This window comes from Desmodus rotundus, chromosome 9 (genome assembly GCF_022682495.2).
Source record: "Desmodus rotundus isolate HL8 chromosome 9, HLdesRot8A.1, whole genome shotgun sequence".
Lineage (NCBI taxonomy): Eukaryota > Metazoa > Chordata > Mammalia > Chiroptera > Phyllostomidae > Desmodus > Desmodus rotundus.
Window position 1 is genome coordinate 44,870,406 of NC_071395.1, and position 14,941 is coordinate 44,885,346.

Genomic DNA, 14,941 nt, shown 5'->3' on the forward strand with positions numbered 1-14,941 from the left:
ACAGAAGGGGCTCTTGCCATCCTTACACACAGTGGGGAAACTGAGGCTGTAGGATGCTAATTGCATCAGGCAATTTGATCCAGGTCCCATGGCCAGTGAGTGGCAGGGCTGGATTTCAAGGCTGAGACACACATGGGTCACCGAGCACCACCATGTAGGGCCTGACCACACCTATAAACCCAGACATGCCCAAGACCACCAGGCATATCTGGGTTTACATGTGAAGATCAAATGCATGGTGGTGCAGGTGCCCTCAGGCAGGTTGCAGACCCCATGACAGATGTATGGCCTTCACAGGCAAGAACACATCTTTTATGGACACTCCCCCTCTCAGGCTGCTCCTCTCCCAGGCACTTCCTCTTCACTACCCCAGGTGGGGTGGGGAGGGGACACCCAGCCCAGACACCCAGGGCAAGAAACAAAGATGGAGAGCTGGGTGTGGCCCTGGCTGTTTATTCCATGTGTGAGCCCTGGGGCCTAGCTGGACCAGGGCACCCCCCTGGGGAGTCAGCCAGGTTATGGCTGGTCTCAGAGGCTTCTTTGGGGTGTGAGTGGGCTTAGGGTTAAGGCTAGGGAGGGACACGATGTAAAGTGCTTGCAGGGGCTCTCAGGGCTTGGTCCTGGCTGCTCTCCCACCTCTGGAACAGGCCAGGAGCACAGGCTGGCTGGTGGGCACCATCCCCGATGGCCCCTGCCAGGGCTGGGTGGGCCCAGCAGGGGACGAGTCCATCCAGGGCTGATTGTCTGCTGATTGTCTGCTTGTCTGGTCTGAGGATGTGGCAGTGTCAGCTCCTCCCAGCACTGGGGCCTCGAGCCTGCTTCCAATCTCCAGGGGCTGCCAGTGCCGTCAGCCCCTCACCTACGGAGCCGCTGCAGCTGCAGGAGAGAACACTGGGGTGAGTGGGAGCCAGAGTCACAGCTGCTCACCCCCAACCGCAACATCTGAGCCGCTCACCTCATTCTCAACCAGGTTCCGCCTGTAGAGTGCCTCCTTTGCGGGTTCCTGGGGATCCAATGGGAGGTCAGTGGGAAGCCCCTGGCAGCCCCAGTCCTCCAGTGCCCACCCGAACCCCATCCAGCTCACCCTGCTGCCTTCACTGCCGAGGCGCCGGGCAGCCTCTGTGTAGAATTGCAGCTGACGTTCCAACTGGGCCATGTATTCTGAGTGGGATAGGGTCAAAATGGGGCCACTGCCACTGCCTGTCCCCTGAGTGCCTGTCCCCATGCCCCTCGCCCGAGTGCCTGTCCCCGAGCCCATACCCCGCTGGATGCCTGGGCCCCCCTGCTCCAGCTGTGCTCTCTGCCACTGGCTGCGATGCATGATATCCTGGTACTGCTGGACCACCTCTGGGGGCACTGGCCGCCGTGCCTGCCTGAAGGCCAGGATCTGCGGGGTACAGAGAGGGCTGTGAGGGCCCTGCCTGAGCCTGCAAGACCTCCCAATCCTGCACCAAGCCTAGTGGATGGGAACCCACCTTCCGCTCCAGACGCTCCTGGTCAAAGGCCAGCACGCTGAGACTATGCAGGGGCCGGCTGGATCTATGGGGTGGGGATAGGGATGAGGGTTTGTGAGGATCTTGATCCTTGAACCCATTAATTTGACATGCTGGGCACTGGGGAACAGGCAGAGACAAGCCAGGCCAACCAGTGTTGCTAAGCCCACCGCCTAGTGGTGACGATGTACATCTAGGCAACTGCACTGTATACCCAGGCAACTGCAATGCCAGACAGTCAAGGAGGGCTTCCTAGAGGAGACAACAGGCAATTTGGGACCCACAGGAGTCAGTTGGGTAGAGGAGCCGGGAACAAGTGTGTGGGTAGAAGTAGTCAGGGCACTGTAACATAGAAGCCCAGAGGTGAGTAAAAACTATGTGTGGCCATGAACCAACAGGAGGGAGTGGGGAGAGAGAAGGTTGGATATACTGACAATGGTCAGATCAAAAAAGGCCTTAAAGATTAAGCTGAAGAGTTTAAACATGATTCTCCAGAAGAAAGGGAGCCAGGAAAGGTTTTAAAGTGGGGAAGAGACATGCTCCAATTCGTGCCTGACGAGGTACTGTCCAGGAAGGGCTGAGATGGGAAGAGCGGGTGTTTTTTCCAGCATACCCGGCCCAGCCACCTACCTGTTTGCTGGCTCCCTTGTAGGGGCAGGAATGGGAGGGGCCTTCCCTTTGGGTCCAGCAACCTGCTTCAGAGGACAAAACGTCTTGTGAGTCTTGACTCCCCTTGAACCAAGCCTCCCTCCCTGGTTACTGCCAGGTGGAGTCTCACTGTGGGCACAGCTGCTGGCACAGGATCGACGACCAGCCACCTCTCAGTTATTGTCTCCAACTGCTGTGCCGTCAGTGGCTCTCGAATCCGGACCATCACCTCCAGCCGCCCTCCTGTGGGCCGGCGACCATCCAGGACCTGGGTGGGAGTAAGGAGAGGCTATTGGGAAACAGGCAGTGGCTGGAGTCCTGGGGCTAGGATCAGGAACAGCCAAGGTGATTTACAAAACATGGGCCCATGAGTATGACTGAGACGCCAACTGGTCATAGTGGAGCAGGGCACTGGGGGTATTGAGGGCTGGAAGTAAGGAGGTCTTAGACTCCCAGGGGAGAGGCTGGGTGAGCAAAGAGGACCCTCAGGAGGCTCAGGGCAGGGAGCATTTGAGTGATATTGATAAGTGACACAGCCATACTAGAACATTCAAATTAATGTCTACCTCTTACCTCAAGGATCTCCCGGACCTCACATGCTGTCTCCAGGGCATCTAGCTTCAGCTGGGCTGTACCCAGGACCCGGTCAGTCTTGAACAGCCCCCTGTGTACGTGAGGGGAACAGGATGGTTGGCCCAAGGCAACCTCCCCACCCCCCGAGCCCATGCAGTGCCTGGCCCCCAGCTCACCCTTTATGGACCACTTCAAACTTGATGCCTTTGGTCTGTATTGCCCTTCGGAAGCCTCGGTGACTGCGGTTGATGCAGAGTTTGAACTGCTCCTTGAACTCTGCCCAGGGAAGGAGAGAGGAGTCAGGCTCACATTCTTGCTGCAGGGGGTGAGGCTACCTGTTGCCCGTGTCTCACCAGGGGAGTCTGTGTTCTTGATCACACTTGTCTTATCTTTCTGAGCTTCTTCCTGGGACCAGACAGGAGGCAGGAAAGCTCAGGGGCTGGGGGCTGGCCTGGGACCCTTGCCCGACCCACTTCCCATCCTGATGGGGCTTAAGCCCATCTCTCTTTGGCTCTCCACATACCACATTAGGATAGGGGAAATCGAATCGAACGAAGACATCCAGATCGCCAGGGGAGAGCCCTGTGGGCAAAGAAGGGTCACAGCTGGGCAGAGAGGTGGTCCCCACAGCCCTGACCCCTGCTTAGTGCTCCCTTACCTGGAGGTGTGGGCAAGTTGATGCCCTTCACGATAAACAGGAGCATGTCATTGCTGCTGAGGTCCGGGAAGATCCTTCCGGGAGGACAGGTTGGGAGAGAGGCACCTCAGCCCCACTGCCTGCCCTTCTTTTCCTTTGGTGGGGGCAGGGAACAAACCCCACACTGGCCTTTGGGGGTGTCTCAGCTCCTGGCTTCAGTTTTAAAATTAGACAAACTCGAGTTCTCTGTCCAGTTCTGCCAGTGACTAACTTTTGGGTCCCTGCTTTAGTTTGCATATATTTATTTAGTACCAACTTTGCACCAGCCAGTGGCCTTGCTGCTGTGGGACCTTCCCTTTATTTAGCAGTATTTCTGGAACCTCCTACTATGTGCCAGCCAGTGCCCTAGCTGCTATGGAGCCTTCTCTTCATTTGACATTACCTGAGTACCTACTATGTGACAGCCAGCTGTCTCGTGGCTGGGGAAACTTTCTTTCACTTAGCAAGCAATATTTCTGGAGCCCCTACTGTGTGCCAACCTGTGTCCTCATTGCTGGGGATACAGAAGTAAATGAGAGAGATCTGTCTCTGTGCTCATGGAGCCTGAGCTGGCTGAGTGGGAAGATGACCAATGAATGTATCAATAAACAAAGCAACTCTGCAAAGAATTAAAATGGGGAAGATGGAAGTATGCTCAAGAGGGGCTGCTCTAGATAGGGTGATCGGTGAAGGCCAACATTATTGGTGATGCTGGATGTCAAGAAGGGGGTGCGACATGGAGACCTAGGGAAGAGGATCTGGGCAGGGTAAACCACGGGGGTGGAGGCCCTGAGTGGGAACATGCTTGGTGTGAGGGACCAAAAAGAGATCTGTGTGGCAGGAGAGGAGCTGACTGAGGCCAACAGGTAGAGAGGAGATGATGGGGAGCCAGGGATGCAGATATGGCAACGCTGGGGCAAATGGTGTAGGTTTTTCTAGGTGACGCCAGTGGCTGCATCTAACCTCATCTGCAAGTGGGAAAAATGATTCCAACCATCCAGGGTGTGGGAACACTTACCGTAACTGGAGCAGGACCAACAACTGCTATCCTGAGGGCTCACAAGGCCCCCGGGACAGCACTCACTTCTGCACTCACTACATCTTCCCCGTTTCCAAATGTGTCACTGCCAGCACACCCTCACTTGCACCTCATGCATGCCTTGGCACCCTTATGTGTGCTATGCTCCCACCACCTGCCAGCTTCTGGGGAGGGAAAACCCCTCCTCAAATGGGCATCTGAGCTAGGGGCCATCGGGGGCCTTACTTGATGACGCTGAAGGTTCTCTGCTCAAAGCGGGCAGTGGGTGTGGGGAGACCCCGGGCAAAGGCCTGCTTCAGAGTCTCCATGCTCCGCTTACAGTCCTCCGCCAGTTTCTCAAATCTGCCACAAGAGGGCCCTGCTCAGGTTTTTGGTCCCAGAGGTAGGCAGGGGTGCACACCCAGGCGGAGGTGGGCATGGGGGCACATACTTGCTGGTTTCGGCAATGTTGCCCAGGTGGGTGAACTGGTTAGAGTGATTCAGACACATCTGGTGAGGCAGAAGACAGTAAAGGGAGGGCTGAAGCACCATGACCCTGGAGAAGGCCTGCTGACCCGGGCCAGGAGTCCCCTTACCTCATGCTGCTGCCTTAGAAGCTTGGTGAGTTCACCATAGCGCCGGGCAGACTCCTGAGACAGACCAGGGCCAGGACGCTGGACCAGGGCAAAGTCATCCTTGTTGACAGGGGCAGGCGGCACCTGAAAGGTCAAGGGTCATGGGGAGAGGCCTGGTGGTCAGCAATGAGCAAGCCCACCCTAACCCCTCCTTGGAGAGGCCTTCCCCAACCACTCCTCTGTCTGCTGTCCTGCTCTTTCTTCTTCCTCAAAGAGAAAAGTGATACTTAGAGAGAAGTGGATGGTTCTACCAAAAATGGTGGAATCTGTTAACTGTTTCCCCCAAATCCAATCCACACCCTCTTCCCTAGTAATAGAGTTCTGGCTGGGCACATGGTAGCCCTGCAAGAAAATGTTCCAGCCTCCCTTGCAGCTATGTGCAGCCATGTGACTCAGTTCTGACCAATGGGAGGTGAGCAGGAGTGATGGCAACGCTATGCCACTTTCTTTAGAGGAAACTTCTTGGCCTGCAATTTTTCTCCCTCATGGCTTCCCATGGACAGGATGCAGATAGATTAGTGGTCCACTTGGACCATGTGGACATGGATGACCTCCTCAGGTGTGGCAAAACAACAAAATGGAAAGAACCTGGGCTCTGGAGGTTCTTCATAAGAGCCCAAAGCATCCTAAATACTACATGCAAGAAACACAAACATCTGTCTTGTTCAACCACTCTCTCATGAGGGGCCTATTTGTTACAGCAGCTTCTGCACCCTGACTAATATATTCCAAGTCACATGGCTGTTAAGGTCCAACGGGTGAGCACCTGGAAAGGTTTAGCAGGCCTAGAGGTTTCACCTTGGTGATATCCACAGGCAGCCCATTGCGTGAGGCCTCCAGCATGGGATCCAGCCCCTTGGCCTGGCGCAAGTGCATCTTGGCGCCCTCCACGTCGTTCTTCTGCTTGGCTCGCAATGCGGCCTGCAAGAGCTGCTTCTTTCGGCCCTCCAGGAAGGCCAGCTGCTGCTGGGCTGTGGGCATAGGGGCATCTGTGAGTGCTGCCAGCCCATGCCAAGTGATGGACAGCAGGGTGAAGAGGGGCCATTTACCTCTGGTGGACGTGCCTTTGGGGGCTGCTTTGGCTGAAGTGGATCCTGGCTGGGGTGCCCTTGAGGATGCAGCCTTGGGCTGGGCTGTGGGGGCCGCAGGGCTGTTGGGCTGCTGAAAGATGGAGACAAAGTCAGAGGTCTCCCAGCATCTATGATGAGGTCACTCCCCAAATGGTCAGGGACTGACACTGACAACAGTGACCAGCTTAGTTTCTGTTTCCTCAGCACTAAGTACAACATACAGTCCTTTCTTGTTGAATCCTTGCAACAGCTCTGAGAATGAAATGAGTTGCTCATGGCCACATGGTCAGGAGGTGGCAAGGTCAGGACAGGCCAGTTCTTTCTGGCTCAAGGCTGGGACTGTCAGAGTTTACTTTGCTGCCATTCCCTGCCTCAATCCAAGGGCCCTGCCCCTCATACCTTCTTAGGGTCCTCATCCTCTTCATCCTCTGGGCCTTCATCCTGGTTGGCCAGCTTCATGGCAGTCTCCAGGACCCCCACCAGGCTCGGCTGGGTGGACTCGGAGGCCTCTAGGCCCTGGATAGGGGGAAAGCCTGGGCGGCCAGTTGGGGCCCAGTCAGGAGGGAGAGGCCCCTGCCACGATGGTGGATGGTGGGTTCCCTCCCCTCCAAAAGAGCCTTAGGCCTTTGAAGCCACTTTAAATGTGGGAAGAGCTGCCGGTGGTTTGGTATAGACACCAAACCATGTCACCCTCCCTCCTGCCGTTTGCCTCCTCTTGCCTGACCCTGGGCCTTGACCAGACTCCAATAAGGAAGCACTGTGAGGTGCTGTGCCGGCTACAAGGGGTGGTCCTGGGCCTGGGGGTACTTCCAGGGGACCAAAGTGCAGATATCACTGTTCTCAGTGGGGATGTACAGGCAGCTCTGAGAATGCAGAGGAGGCCTCAAACCCACTGTGGGGCTAATGGGAGGCCGAGTAGGTATCTGCAAAGCTAAAGAACCGATGAGTAGGAAGAAGTGAGTCAAACAAAAGAAAAGGAAAGATCAGTCAGCAGTGGGCTGGCCAATAGGCTCTTCAAATAAAACCCCCTGATTTTTAGTGTTTGCCAATTTCCACGATGTAAACATTCCCACTGCACTGATTTTAAGGTACCAATTGTCTAACAAGCTTGTAGAATTCCTGAATGTGGAGCAATCAACTCCCTGAGCCTGTACAGTCAGAAGGAATAGTATAGGCAAAGGCTCAGGGGCTGGAGGGGTAGGGTGGGGGCAGCGCCTACCTGGGGGCACAGGCAGCTCAGCCACATCCACAGCTCGGCCAGCCTTGTGGGCTCGAATGGCATCTTGGTATTGCTGTGGGGGACACACGTGTTAGTACTCCCTGGGCACAGTCTCCAGGGGCTGCCCACCCACCCACTTGGCCCCCATGCACCTTGACAATGCGCTCATGCATGCGAGCCTTTCGCTGGTCTCCCTTGGCCTTAGCCTGGGCTGCGGCCACGTGGTATCGCTCCATCCGCTGCTCCAGTGCCTCCAGGAGAGTCCTCGGGGGTGGGGGAACCTCTGGGCCCAATGGGGTTGAGGGGCAGGGTTAAGAGTCTTGGAAGGGAGACTGTCTTGCCCTAATTTGTCCACCCAAAGTCCCAGGAGCCTACCTGGTGTGGATGGCACTGTGCTGGGAGTCGGAGGCTGCAGTGGCGGTGATGGTGGATCTGGGGGCAGCTGGTCTGGGGACAGAGAAGTCCAGTGCAATGAAGGGCTTGATTGTGGCTACCCCCACCTCCACCCAGGCTGGTGTGACCTGACTGGGTCTCAGTCCTGACCAGAGGAGGCAGCAGTATCAGGAAGAAGTTGGTGGAGGCCTTCAATAGTCCTAGAGGGTGGGCAGACAGGGTACTCACCAGGTGGAGGGGGCAAGCGAGACAGGTCCACAGGCTCCCCCCGGCTGAGAGCCTCCAAAACAGCATCAAAGCTCTGTGAGAAGGAAGGTGGTCAGGAGAGGCAGCAGCAGGAGCTGGAACCCTATGTGGAGCCTCCACACCCTGCCATGTGCCAGTGGACTCCCAGTCTGCCCTTTCCTTTGCCCAATCTTGCTCAAGCCTCTTCTCACACTTAGGCCCATTTCACAGAAAAGGTAAACTAAGGTTGCAAGAGATGCAGCAAATAACACCTAGAGAATAATCAAGCCGGGATTTAAATTTAGGTATATCTGACTTCAGAGCCCATGATCTTTGCCATCATGTAATGTCGGAAGCATCCTATTCTTTCCACCTGAACCTGTCCGTCAGTTTGGACATACCTTGGCCACACGAAAGTGCCTGGCGGCGGTGGAGGTATCCCCCTGCTGCTTGGCATGGAGGGCAGCCAGCTTGTACTCGCGTTGGCGGCTCTGCAACTGAGCCAGGGGACCAGTGCTGCAGGGACCTGGAAGGAAAGCAGCGTACAAACCATTTCCACTCTCACAACAAAGACTGCTGTTCTTAGGCCCCTTTTATAGATGTGAGAACTACGGCTCAGGGAGGGGATGCTGTTTCTCCAAAGTCATGCAGCCTGAAGAATGCATTGTGGGGACTCATCCAGAGCCATTGCTGTTTTGCTCCCCAGAAAATTTTGGAAAATTTTATGTACCCTTATGCATTTTTGAGTTGGCACCTAAAATTTTTCATCTTAAGTTGCAAAAGTAGTCAATATTGTCATTCCCAGTATCTTGCAAATATTGACAGGTGAAAAAGAAAACTATCACACCACTCTTTTAAACCTAATGTATTTTAACTACCATGATGATTTGGAACTCACCAATATTCACTTAAAAAAATACGGCAAAATGCGTATAAGGCAAAATTCACCGTCTTAACCATTTTCAAGTACACACACAGTTGAGTGGTGTTAAGTACATCCATTAGTTGAGCAACCATCAGCTCCATCCACCCATGGAACAGAACATTTTCATCCTTCCAAACTGGAACTCTGCCCCCACTAAACACTAACTTCGCACCTCCTCCCCCAGCCCCTGGCTCCCACCGTTCTTTCTGACTCTATGTATCTGCCTCTCCTAGGGACATCATATAAGTAGAATCAGACAGTATTTGCTCTTTTTGACTGGCTTATTTCATCTAGCATAACATTCAATAGGTACACCCACATTGTAGCATGTGTCAGAATGTCCTTCCTTTTTAAGGCTGCATAGTATTTCATTGCAAAGATATACTATTTTGTTTACTCATTCATCCATCAATAGACACTTGAGCTGCTTCTACCTTTGGTCATACTGCTATGAACATGGGTGTGTAAATATCTCTTCATGCCCCTGCTTTCAATTCCTTTGAGTATATGCCAACATGTACTTATGAAATATTTCCCAAGGATCACTTTTGTGGTTGGGAATTTCACATCCTCTCTTCTTTCTATCCACGTCCCTCACAGAATTTTATCTTAACGTGATTTATGTGGGCACTTGAAAACCTTTTTCTGGCCACCCTATCAGACATTTGTCACCAAAATACATTTATGTAGTGTGTTGGCAAAGTTGGGAAACAGAAGATTAAACTGCTTTTTAAATAGTAATTTAGTTTTGAATATGCTCAAGACATTTGTATCTCTAAATTGAAAGCAATAGGTACAGCTGACGGTATAAAAAACAAAGCAGAATGGATACACCGTCTAGTGACCACAATACTAGAAACACCTGGGAAACAGCCTGCATTGTACGCTGTCAGATGGACAGCTGACCTGCTACTTTAATTTTAGGGGCACTCACCTGAGAAGGTATCTTAGAAGGTATCTGAGAAGGTTGAAACTAAACACCTTGATATTTGATTAACTTATTATCGTACATCTCTGTGTTAAAAATTTTTTCTTTTGGGGTTGAACAACTGTTACAATTATACTTAGCACATAATTGAGCATGACATAAATATCTCAAACTTTCTGATAAATACCTTTTACAAACCAACAGTAAAATTTTATTGGCAAGGTACCTTGCTGACATAGTAAAGGCTGGGTCCACCTCCTAAAATTTAGCTCCTGATTCCCATTCATTCCTTTTCTGCTTTCTTTGTTCCTTTTTTAAAGTGCTTCACACCAACAAAGAGACGGGAAGAGACAGAGTCTTGTTATTGCCAACAGCACACGATTCTCTGAACCCCTGCTGAGTTATATGCCAAAAAATCCAATTGTGAAAATTTGGGGTGGTTTCGACCAAGAATTTCAGGTGACAATTTCCAACAGTCTTCCTTGTACTTTGCCAAAAACAATGGCCTAGAGACCAGACTGGCCAGAGAAGGATTTAGAGACCCAGTGTCCACATTCTCAACCACAAGCCAGCCTTTTATGTCATCTCATTGGTTCCCATTTGCCCCTGGAGCAGACCCCAGAGTTCAGATTCTTGAAGGGAGGGAGCGGGTACTCCTTTCCTGTAGTGGAAGGAGAGAACCATGAGGGGAAGGTTGGGAACGAAAACCTCTAGGTAGGTGTGCCCTCCAGCCAGGTGAGTTTTAGGAGAAAAGACAGACAAGCTGAGTGCTTGCAAAATTTTCACTTAGAACTCTATATGTGGGAATTTACTCAGCCCTAAACAAGAATCAAGTGCTGACACAGGCTACAGTGTTATCCTAAGTGAAGGAAGCCAGACAGAAAAGGACAAATAGTGTATGGTTCTACTTATATGAAATATCTAGAAGAAGCAAATTCATTATGATAAAGTAGAACAGAGGTTACTAGGAGCTAGGGGAGAGAGATGCGGAGTTAGTGTTTAGGGGGGACAGACTTTCTGTTTGGGATGCGATTTGGGAAGTAGAGGTGATAGCTGCACAACATTGTGAGTAAACTACATGCTGCTCAACTGTACAATGAAAAATGGTTAAAACGGCACATGTTATGTTATATATTTTACCATCATAAAAAAAAGGTATTAATGAACTCCAGGGGCATGCAGACCTGGAAAGGAAGGGGTATTTAAAATGTCTAACGATCAGTACAGGGCCTTCCCCCTCACAGACGGGCCAACCACTGAATATATCCCCTGACATTTCATGTCAGCAACCCTGCACTTGGCCTACCTGAGGGAAGCTGGGGCTTAGCCAGGCCCAGGGACGAGGCTGGGGCAGTGGGAGGAGGACCCTCCACTGTGACCCTGGGTTCTGGGGCTGGTGGGCTCATAGAGGCTGGCAGGGTGGGTGCAGATGTGTGGCTGGATGTGGCCATTGGGCCCTTCCCCACAGCAACTGGTGGTGGGATGTCCTCTTCATCGATGGCGTTGCCCTTCCGGGCAGAGGCCAGCAGGTTTTCCAGTGTCTGGGAGAAGGTGGAAATGTGGGTTTTGAAAGAGCCCGGAGCTGAGTGCAGGGGCAGTGGTAGGGTCCCAGTGCTCTCCTGTCTGCCCACTTACCTTAAGTCCTCGGTCGTAGCGCCGCATCTTGGCACTGTCTCCAGCTTGCTTAGCACTTTCGATCGCTGTCTGGTAGAGGGCCAGCCTCTCCTGCAAGGTGGCCTCCACCCCTGGGCTGGGGGCTGTAGCTTTTGGCTGTGGGAGGGGCCAGGGGCATGGTGTGGGTGGGCAATGACCCAACTCAGCCCACTCTGCAGTTGTCCTTGGTTGAAGGCCGACTGCCCACCTGGCATGTCACCCCTGGGCCAGTTGTTCCCCCACTTGGAGGGGTAGAAATTATCATCCCCTTTCCTAGCACAGAGAACTTGGGCTCAGAAGTGTCCCATCACCTGCCTGAGGTCACATGGCTGAGGTTCAAGGGAAGGCCTTGAACCCTGAGCTATAGGGAACAGGATTGTCGGACATATACCTGGGCCATGGGAGGGTGGGACTCCAAAGTCTTTTGTTCTTCCCCAAGGACCTCGTTTAGTTCCGCCTGCAGGGACACAAGGCCAGGAGGCTGCATGAGGGCCTGACAGATGGGGCAACAATGGGAGGGGAGGCCCTCTGCTCCACCTAGACACTCACCAGCAGGTCATCATCAGCTTCCACATCCTCATCGTCTGTCCCCTCCTCCTCATCTGGGTCTCTCATGCACAAGCTGGCCATCTTTTCAATGGCCTCCATGGGCAGGGGACCTGGTAGCAGGAGGAGGTGTCAGCTGGACCAGGATCCTTCAAGAGTCCCCAGTCTCCCATTCTGGTCACTCACGGCCCCAAAGAATATGGTAGCAGGCAATGGGGCAGCATGTCTCTCTCTTGGCACTTCCATGGCACCCCACTGCCCTAGGGCCAGCAGGCATGATCCCGCTCCTCAGCTGACCTCACCAGCCTTATCCCTTCCTTATAAAGCCTGCGTTCAAACTCTGGCTCTGGGACTTCCTCACTGTGGGATGCTGGGCAGGTTGGGTTATTCAAACTTGTTGTGGCTCTGTGCATGTCCAAGAATGACTGCAAAAGAGCTGCATGTATTGGTTTGGGGTTACAAATAAATTTTAGCCAGTAGGTGAATTCACAAATTCAAAATTTGTGATAATGAAGATCAACTATATTAGCTAAAAAGTGTAAAGGCTACGTTTGCCCTCTGGGCTCCGGCCCCACTTGACCACCTTGGAATCCTCTGCCCAATGCCATCTCCCCTAGAGCTTTTGCATGTGCTGTGACCCCTCCCAGAAGTACTCCCCAAATCTTCATGTGGCCCTACCCATCATGGGTTCCTCCTCCATGAATTCTTCCTAGATCATAGGTCTCTCCCATTGCCCTGTGCTTCCCCCATCCCAGCCCTGATCAGTGGGCTGGATGACTCACCAGGTCCAGTGTGAAGTCCTTTAACACTAGAAGATTAACTCTGGTGACATAAGTGTGGTTTATTCTCATTTTATAGATGGGGAAACAGGCCCACACGGGTTGTGGAATGCATTAAGGCACAGCCAGTATGTGGCAGAGTTGGGATTCAAACACTCACTCTGGGTCCAGAGTTGATCACTTAACCTTTAACCCAGACTGTGGGTTTCAGGAGCACAGGGACCTTCTCTGTCTCCTTTCCTCTGTCTTCCTAGCACCCAGCTCTGAGCCTGCCCCATAGTGGGAGCTCAGGAAATGTTCCATGGGTGGGTTGAGAGTCTCACCTTTGCCTTTGAACTTCTCCAGGGCTTGGGGTGGGCCCCCAACCAAAGCCAAGAACTCAGCCTCTAGTTCCTCATTGTTAACTCCATCCTCGGAGATCATCAGACCATCTGGGGAGAGATCAACCAGCAGGCCCAGCTGTGGGAACAGCAAGAGTTCAGTCAGATATTGGGACACTCCTCACCTAGCCAGAGGCAGCCATGATGGACTCAGAGTGCCCTTGGGAGGAAGAGAATCCAGGCCTCCCAGCAAAGCCATTTCCCTTTCTGGGGAGTTCCAGAAGTCTGGAACAGGCGCAGAATGCAACAGGTGTCCCAAGATGGGCCAGGCCCTTTGGCAGAGATCAACATGAGGCAAAGGGCAGGTGGAGAGATCCAGTTTCTTGCTCTGAGTCCACACCCATGATGAGCTGCTAGCAGAGAGCAGTGGGGAAAGCAGGTCCCACACCTTCCCTAAGGCACAGCCACTCCGTACACCTGGGCTTTTCCTTCCAGCATCCTCAGCACAGGGGGAGATGCAGGAAGGTTGGAGGTGTCAAAAGTAAACAGAGGCCCTGACAGTAACATGAGGTTGAAAGTGGGGTCTTTGCTGTATAACAGATTATCCTCCTATCTATCCTATCCTGGTTAATGACCCATCATGACATGATAATATTATGTTGAACTATACAAAATTGCCCTTTCTGTGGATCTAAAATGGCCCAATATTAGCAGTTACGTATGATTCCTTCTAATAGTAACAATGATAGTAATACTTACTGAGTGCTATGTTCTAGCACTGTCCATAAACTATCCCAATGAATTTTCATAACTGTCCTATGACACAGGACTCTTAGGGCCTCCATTTTACATATGAGGAAACTGAATTTGGGAGCTGTGGGCCAAGTATCCAAAGTGCAGAGGCCAAGTGGGACCTTCAGGTTGGCCAGACTCTAACACCTGGTACTTAGCAATGGCCTGGGCTCCTTCCATTAAAGCTGAGGAAAATCACTCTTCTGGTGCCTGGGACAGAAGAGATGGGAGAGAGGGAGAAGGGACCCAGCTGCAGTCCTGTGGGCTAATGGGAGCATCTCTGGATTTGCCCTTAGCTCTGGCCAAGCTGTTAATTCCCATGACCATAGGCAGGTGTCTTCACCTTTCTGGGCCTCAGTGCTATCTTTACAACAGGGGTAAAAAGAGTTTGACCTGGCCCGGCTGATGCGACGGTTCAAAGCGAGCTCAGGCCAGGGGAGCAGCAGTACCTGTCCTTATCCCAGGTCGAGGCCTTCCCCTCACCGACTGGAGCTGCTGCAGCAACAGGTGGCCCTGAGCCTAGGGCGGGGCGCCAGCAGCTGGGGTGCCAGGTAGAGTAGGCCGCATTTGTGGGGGTCAAACCTCACTTGGGGGAGCGGGGACCGGGGTTCACCTGGGGGTGGAGATCGGGTTCCCCTGAGGGGTGGGTAGGGAAGGTGGCCTTGGTGGGGCCGCGGGATACTGACTCACCTGGCGGGCGGCGGCGGCGCCTCGGCCGGGGGGTCCCGGGGTTCCCTTCCTCTTGTGCATCTTCCAGGCTAGATGGTCCGACCACAGCCCCCTAGCCTGGCCTTGCCCTGTCTCCTCCCCCGGGGCCTAACGCCGCGCACGCGCCCTTCCTGAGCCCCGCGCCCCTCGCCCGCGCCCCGCGACCGTAGACCCAGCGTCTTCGGTCTCCCCGGCAGCCGCCCTACTTCCGCCTCGTCCCTCGGGCACCGCCGGGGCACCAGACAGCTGCCACTGGACTTGCCGTGCCCACCACACCGAAACTACAACTCCCGGCTGGCATTGCTCAAGTACGCATGCGCGCCTCGGGGGGGTGGGTCGT

General features: G+C 53.3%; 1 protein-coding gene across 5 annotated transcripts; it reads right to left on the reverse strand.

Annotated features, from left to right (window-relative positions):
- Nucleotides 1–437: 437 nt before the first annotated feature.
- CC2D1A (coiled-coil and C2 domain containing 1A) lies at nucleotides 438–14,904 on the reverse strand. 5 transcript variants are annotated; one of them, XM_071219208.1, is made up of 29 exons: nucleotides 14,584–14,904; nucleotides 13,105–13,212; nucleotides 12,006–12,115; nucleotides 11,848–11,913; nucleotides 11,439–11,573; nucleotides 11,110–11,344; nucleotides 8,352–8,476; nucleotides 7,954–8,026; nucleotides 7,708–7,779; nucleotides 7,485–7,615; nucleotides 7,333–7,405; nucleotides 6,513–6,646; nucleotides 6,093–6,204; nucleotides 5,842–6,014; nucleotides 5,005–5,127; nucleotides 4,860–4,918; nucleotides 4,655–4,771; nucleotides 3,373–3,446; nucleotides 3,238–3,296; nucleotides 3,068–3,119; nucleotides 2,891–2,990; nucleotides 2,715–2,805; nucleotides 2,272–2,409; nucleotides 2,124–2,188; nucleotides 1,476–1,539; nucleotides 1,261–1,387; nucleotides 1,085–1,161; nucleotides 956–1,003; nucleotides 438–876 (listed from the first exon to the last, which is right to left on the reverse strand). In XM_071219208.1, exons 2-29 carry the CDS (start codon nucleotides 13,202–13,204, stop codon nucleotides 856–858), a joined length of 2,754 nt encoding a protein of 917 aa, XP_071075309.1. In that variant the 5' UTR covers nucleotides 13,205–13,212; nucleotides 14,584–14,904; the 3' UTR covers nucleotides 438–855. The 5 variants fall into 5 exon arrangements, with proteins under 5 accessions (XP_071075309.1, XP_024412772.1, XP_024412770.1 ...); XM_024557004.4 differs by having other exon boundaries at nucleotides 2,124–2,185; nucleotides 6,093–6,201; nucleotides 13,105–13,240; XM_024557002.4 differs by having other exon boundaries at nucleotides 6,093–6,201; nucleotides 13,105–13,240.
- Between the last annotated feature and the right edge of the window lie 37 nt (nucleotides 14,905–14,941).

Bases quoted from the DNA above. Each gene is read 5' to 3' on its own strand.
- CC2D1A (XM_024557001.4), bottom strand. From the start codon at position 14,643: ATGCACAAGAGGAAGGGAACCCCGGGACCCCCCGGCCGAGGCGCCGCC. The intron at 1,388-1,475 runs GTGGGTTCCCAT...TGTACCCCGCAG, and splicing joins AGGAGCGTCTGGAGCGGAAG to ATCCTGGCCTTCAGGCAGGC. The intron at 877-955 runs GTGAGCGGCTCA...TCTCTCCTGCAG, and splicing joins GGAACCTGGTTGAGAATGAG to CTGCAGCGGCTCCGTAGGTG.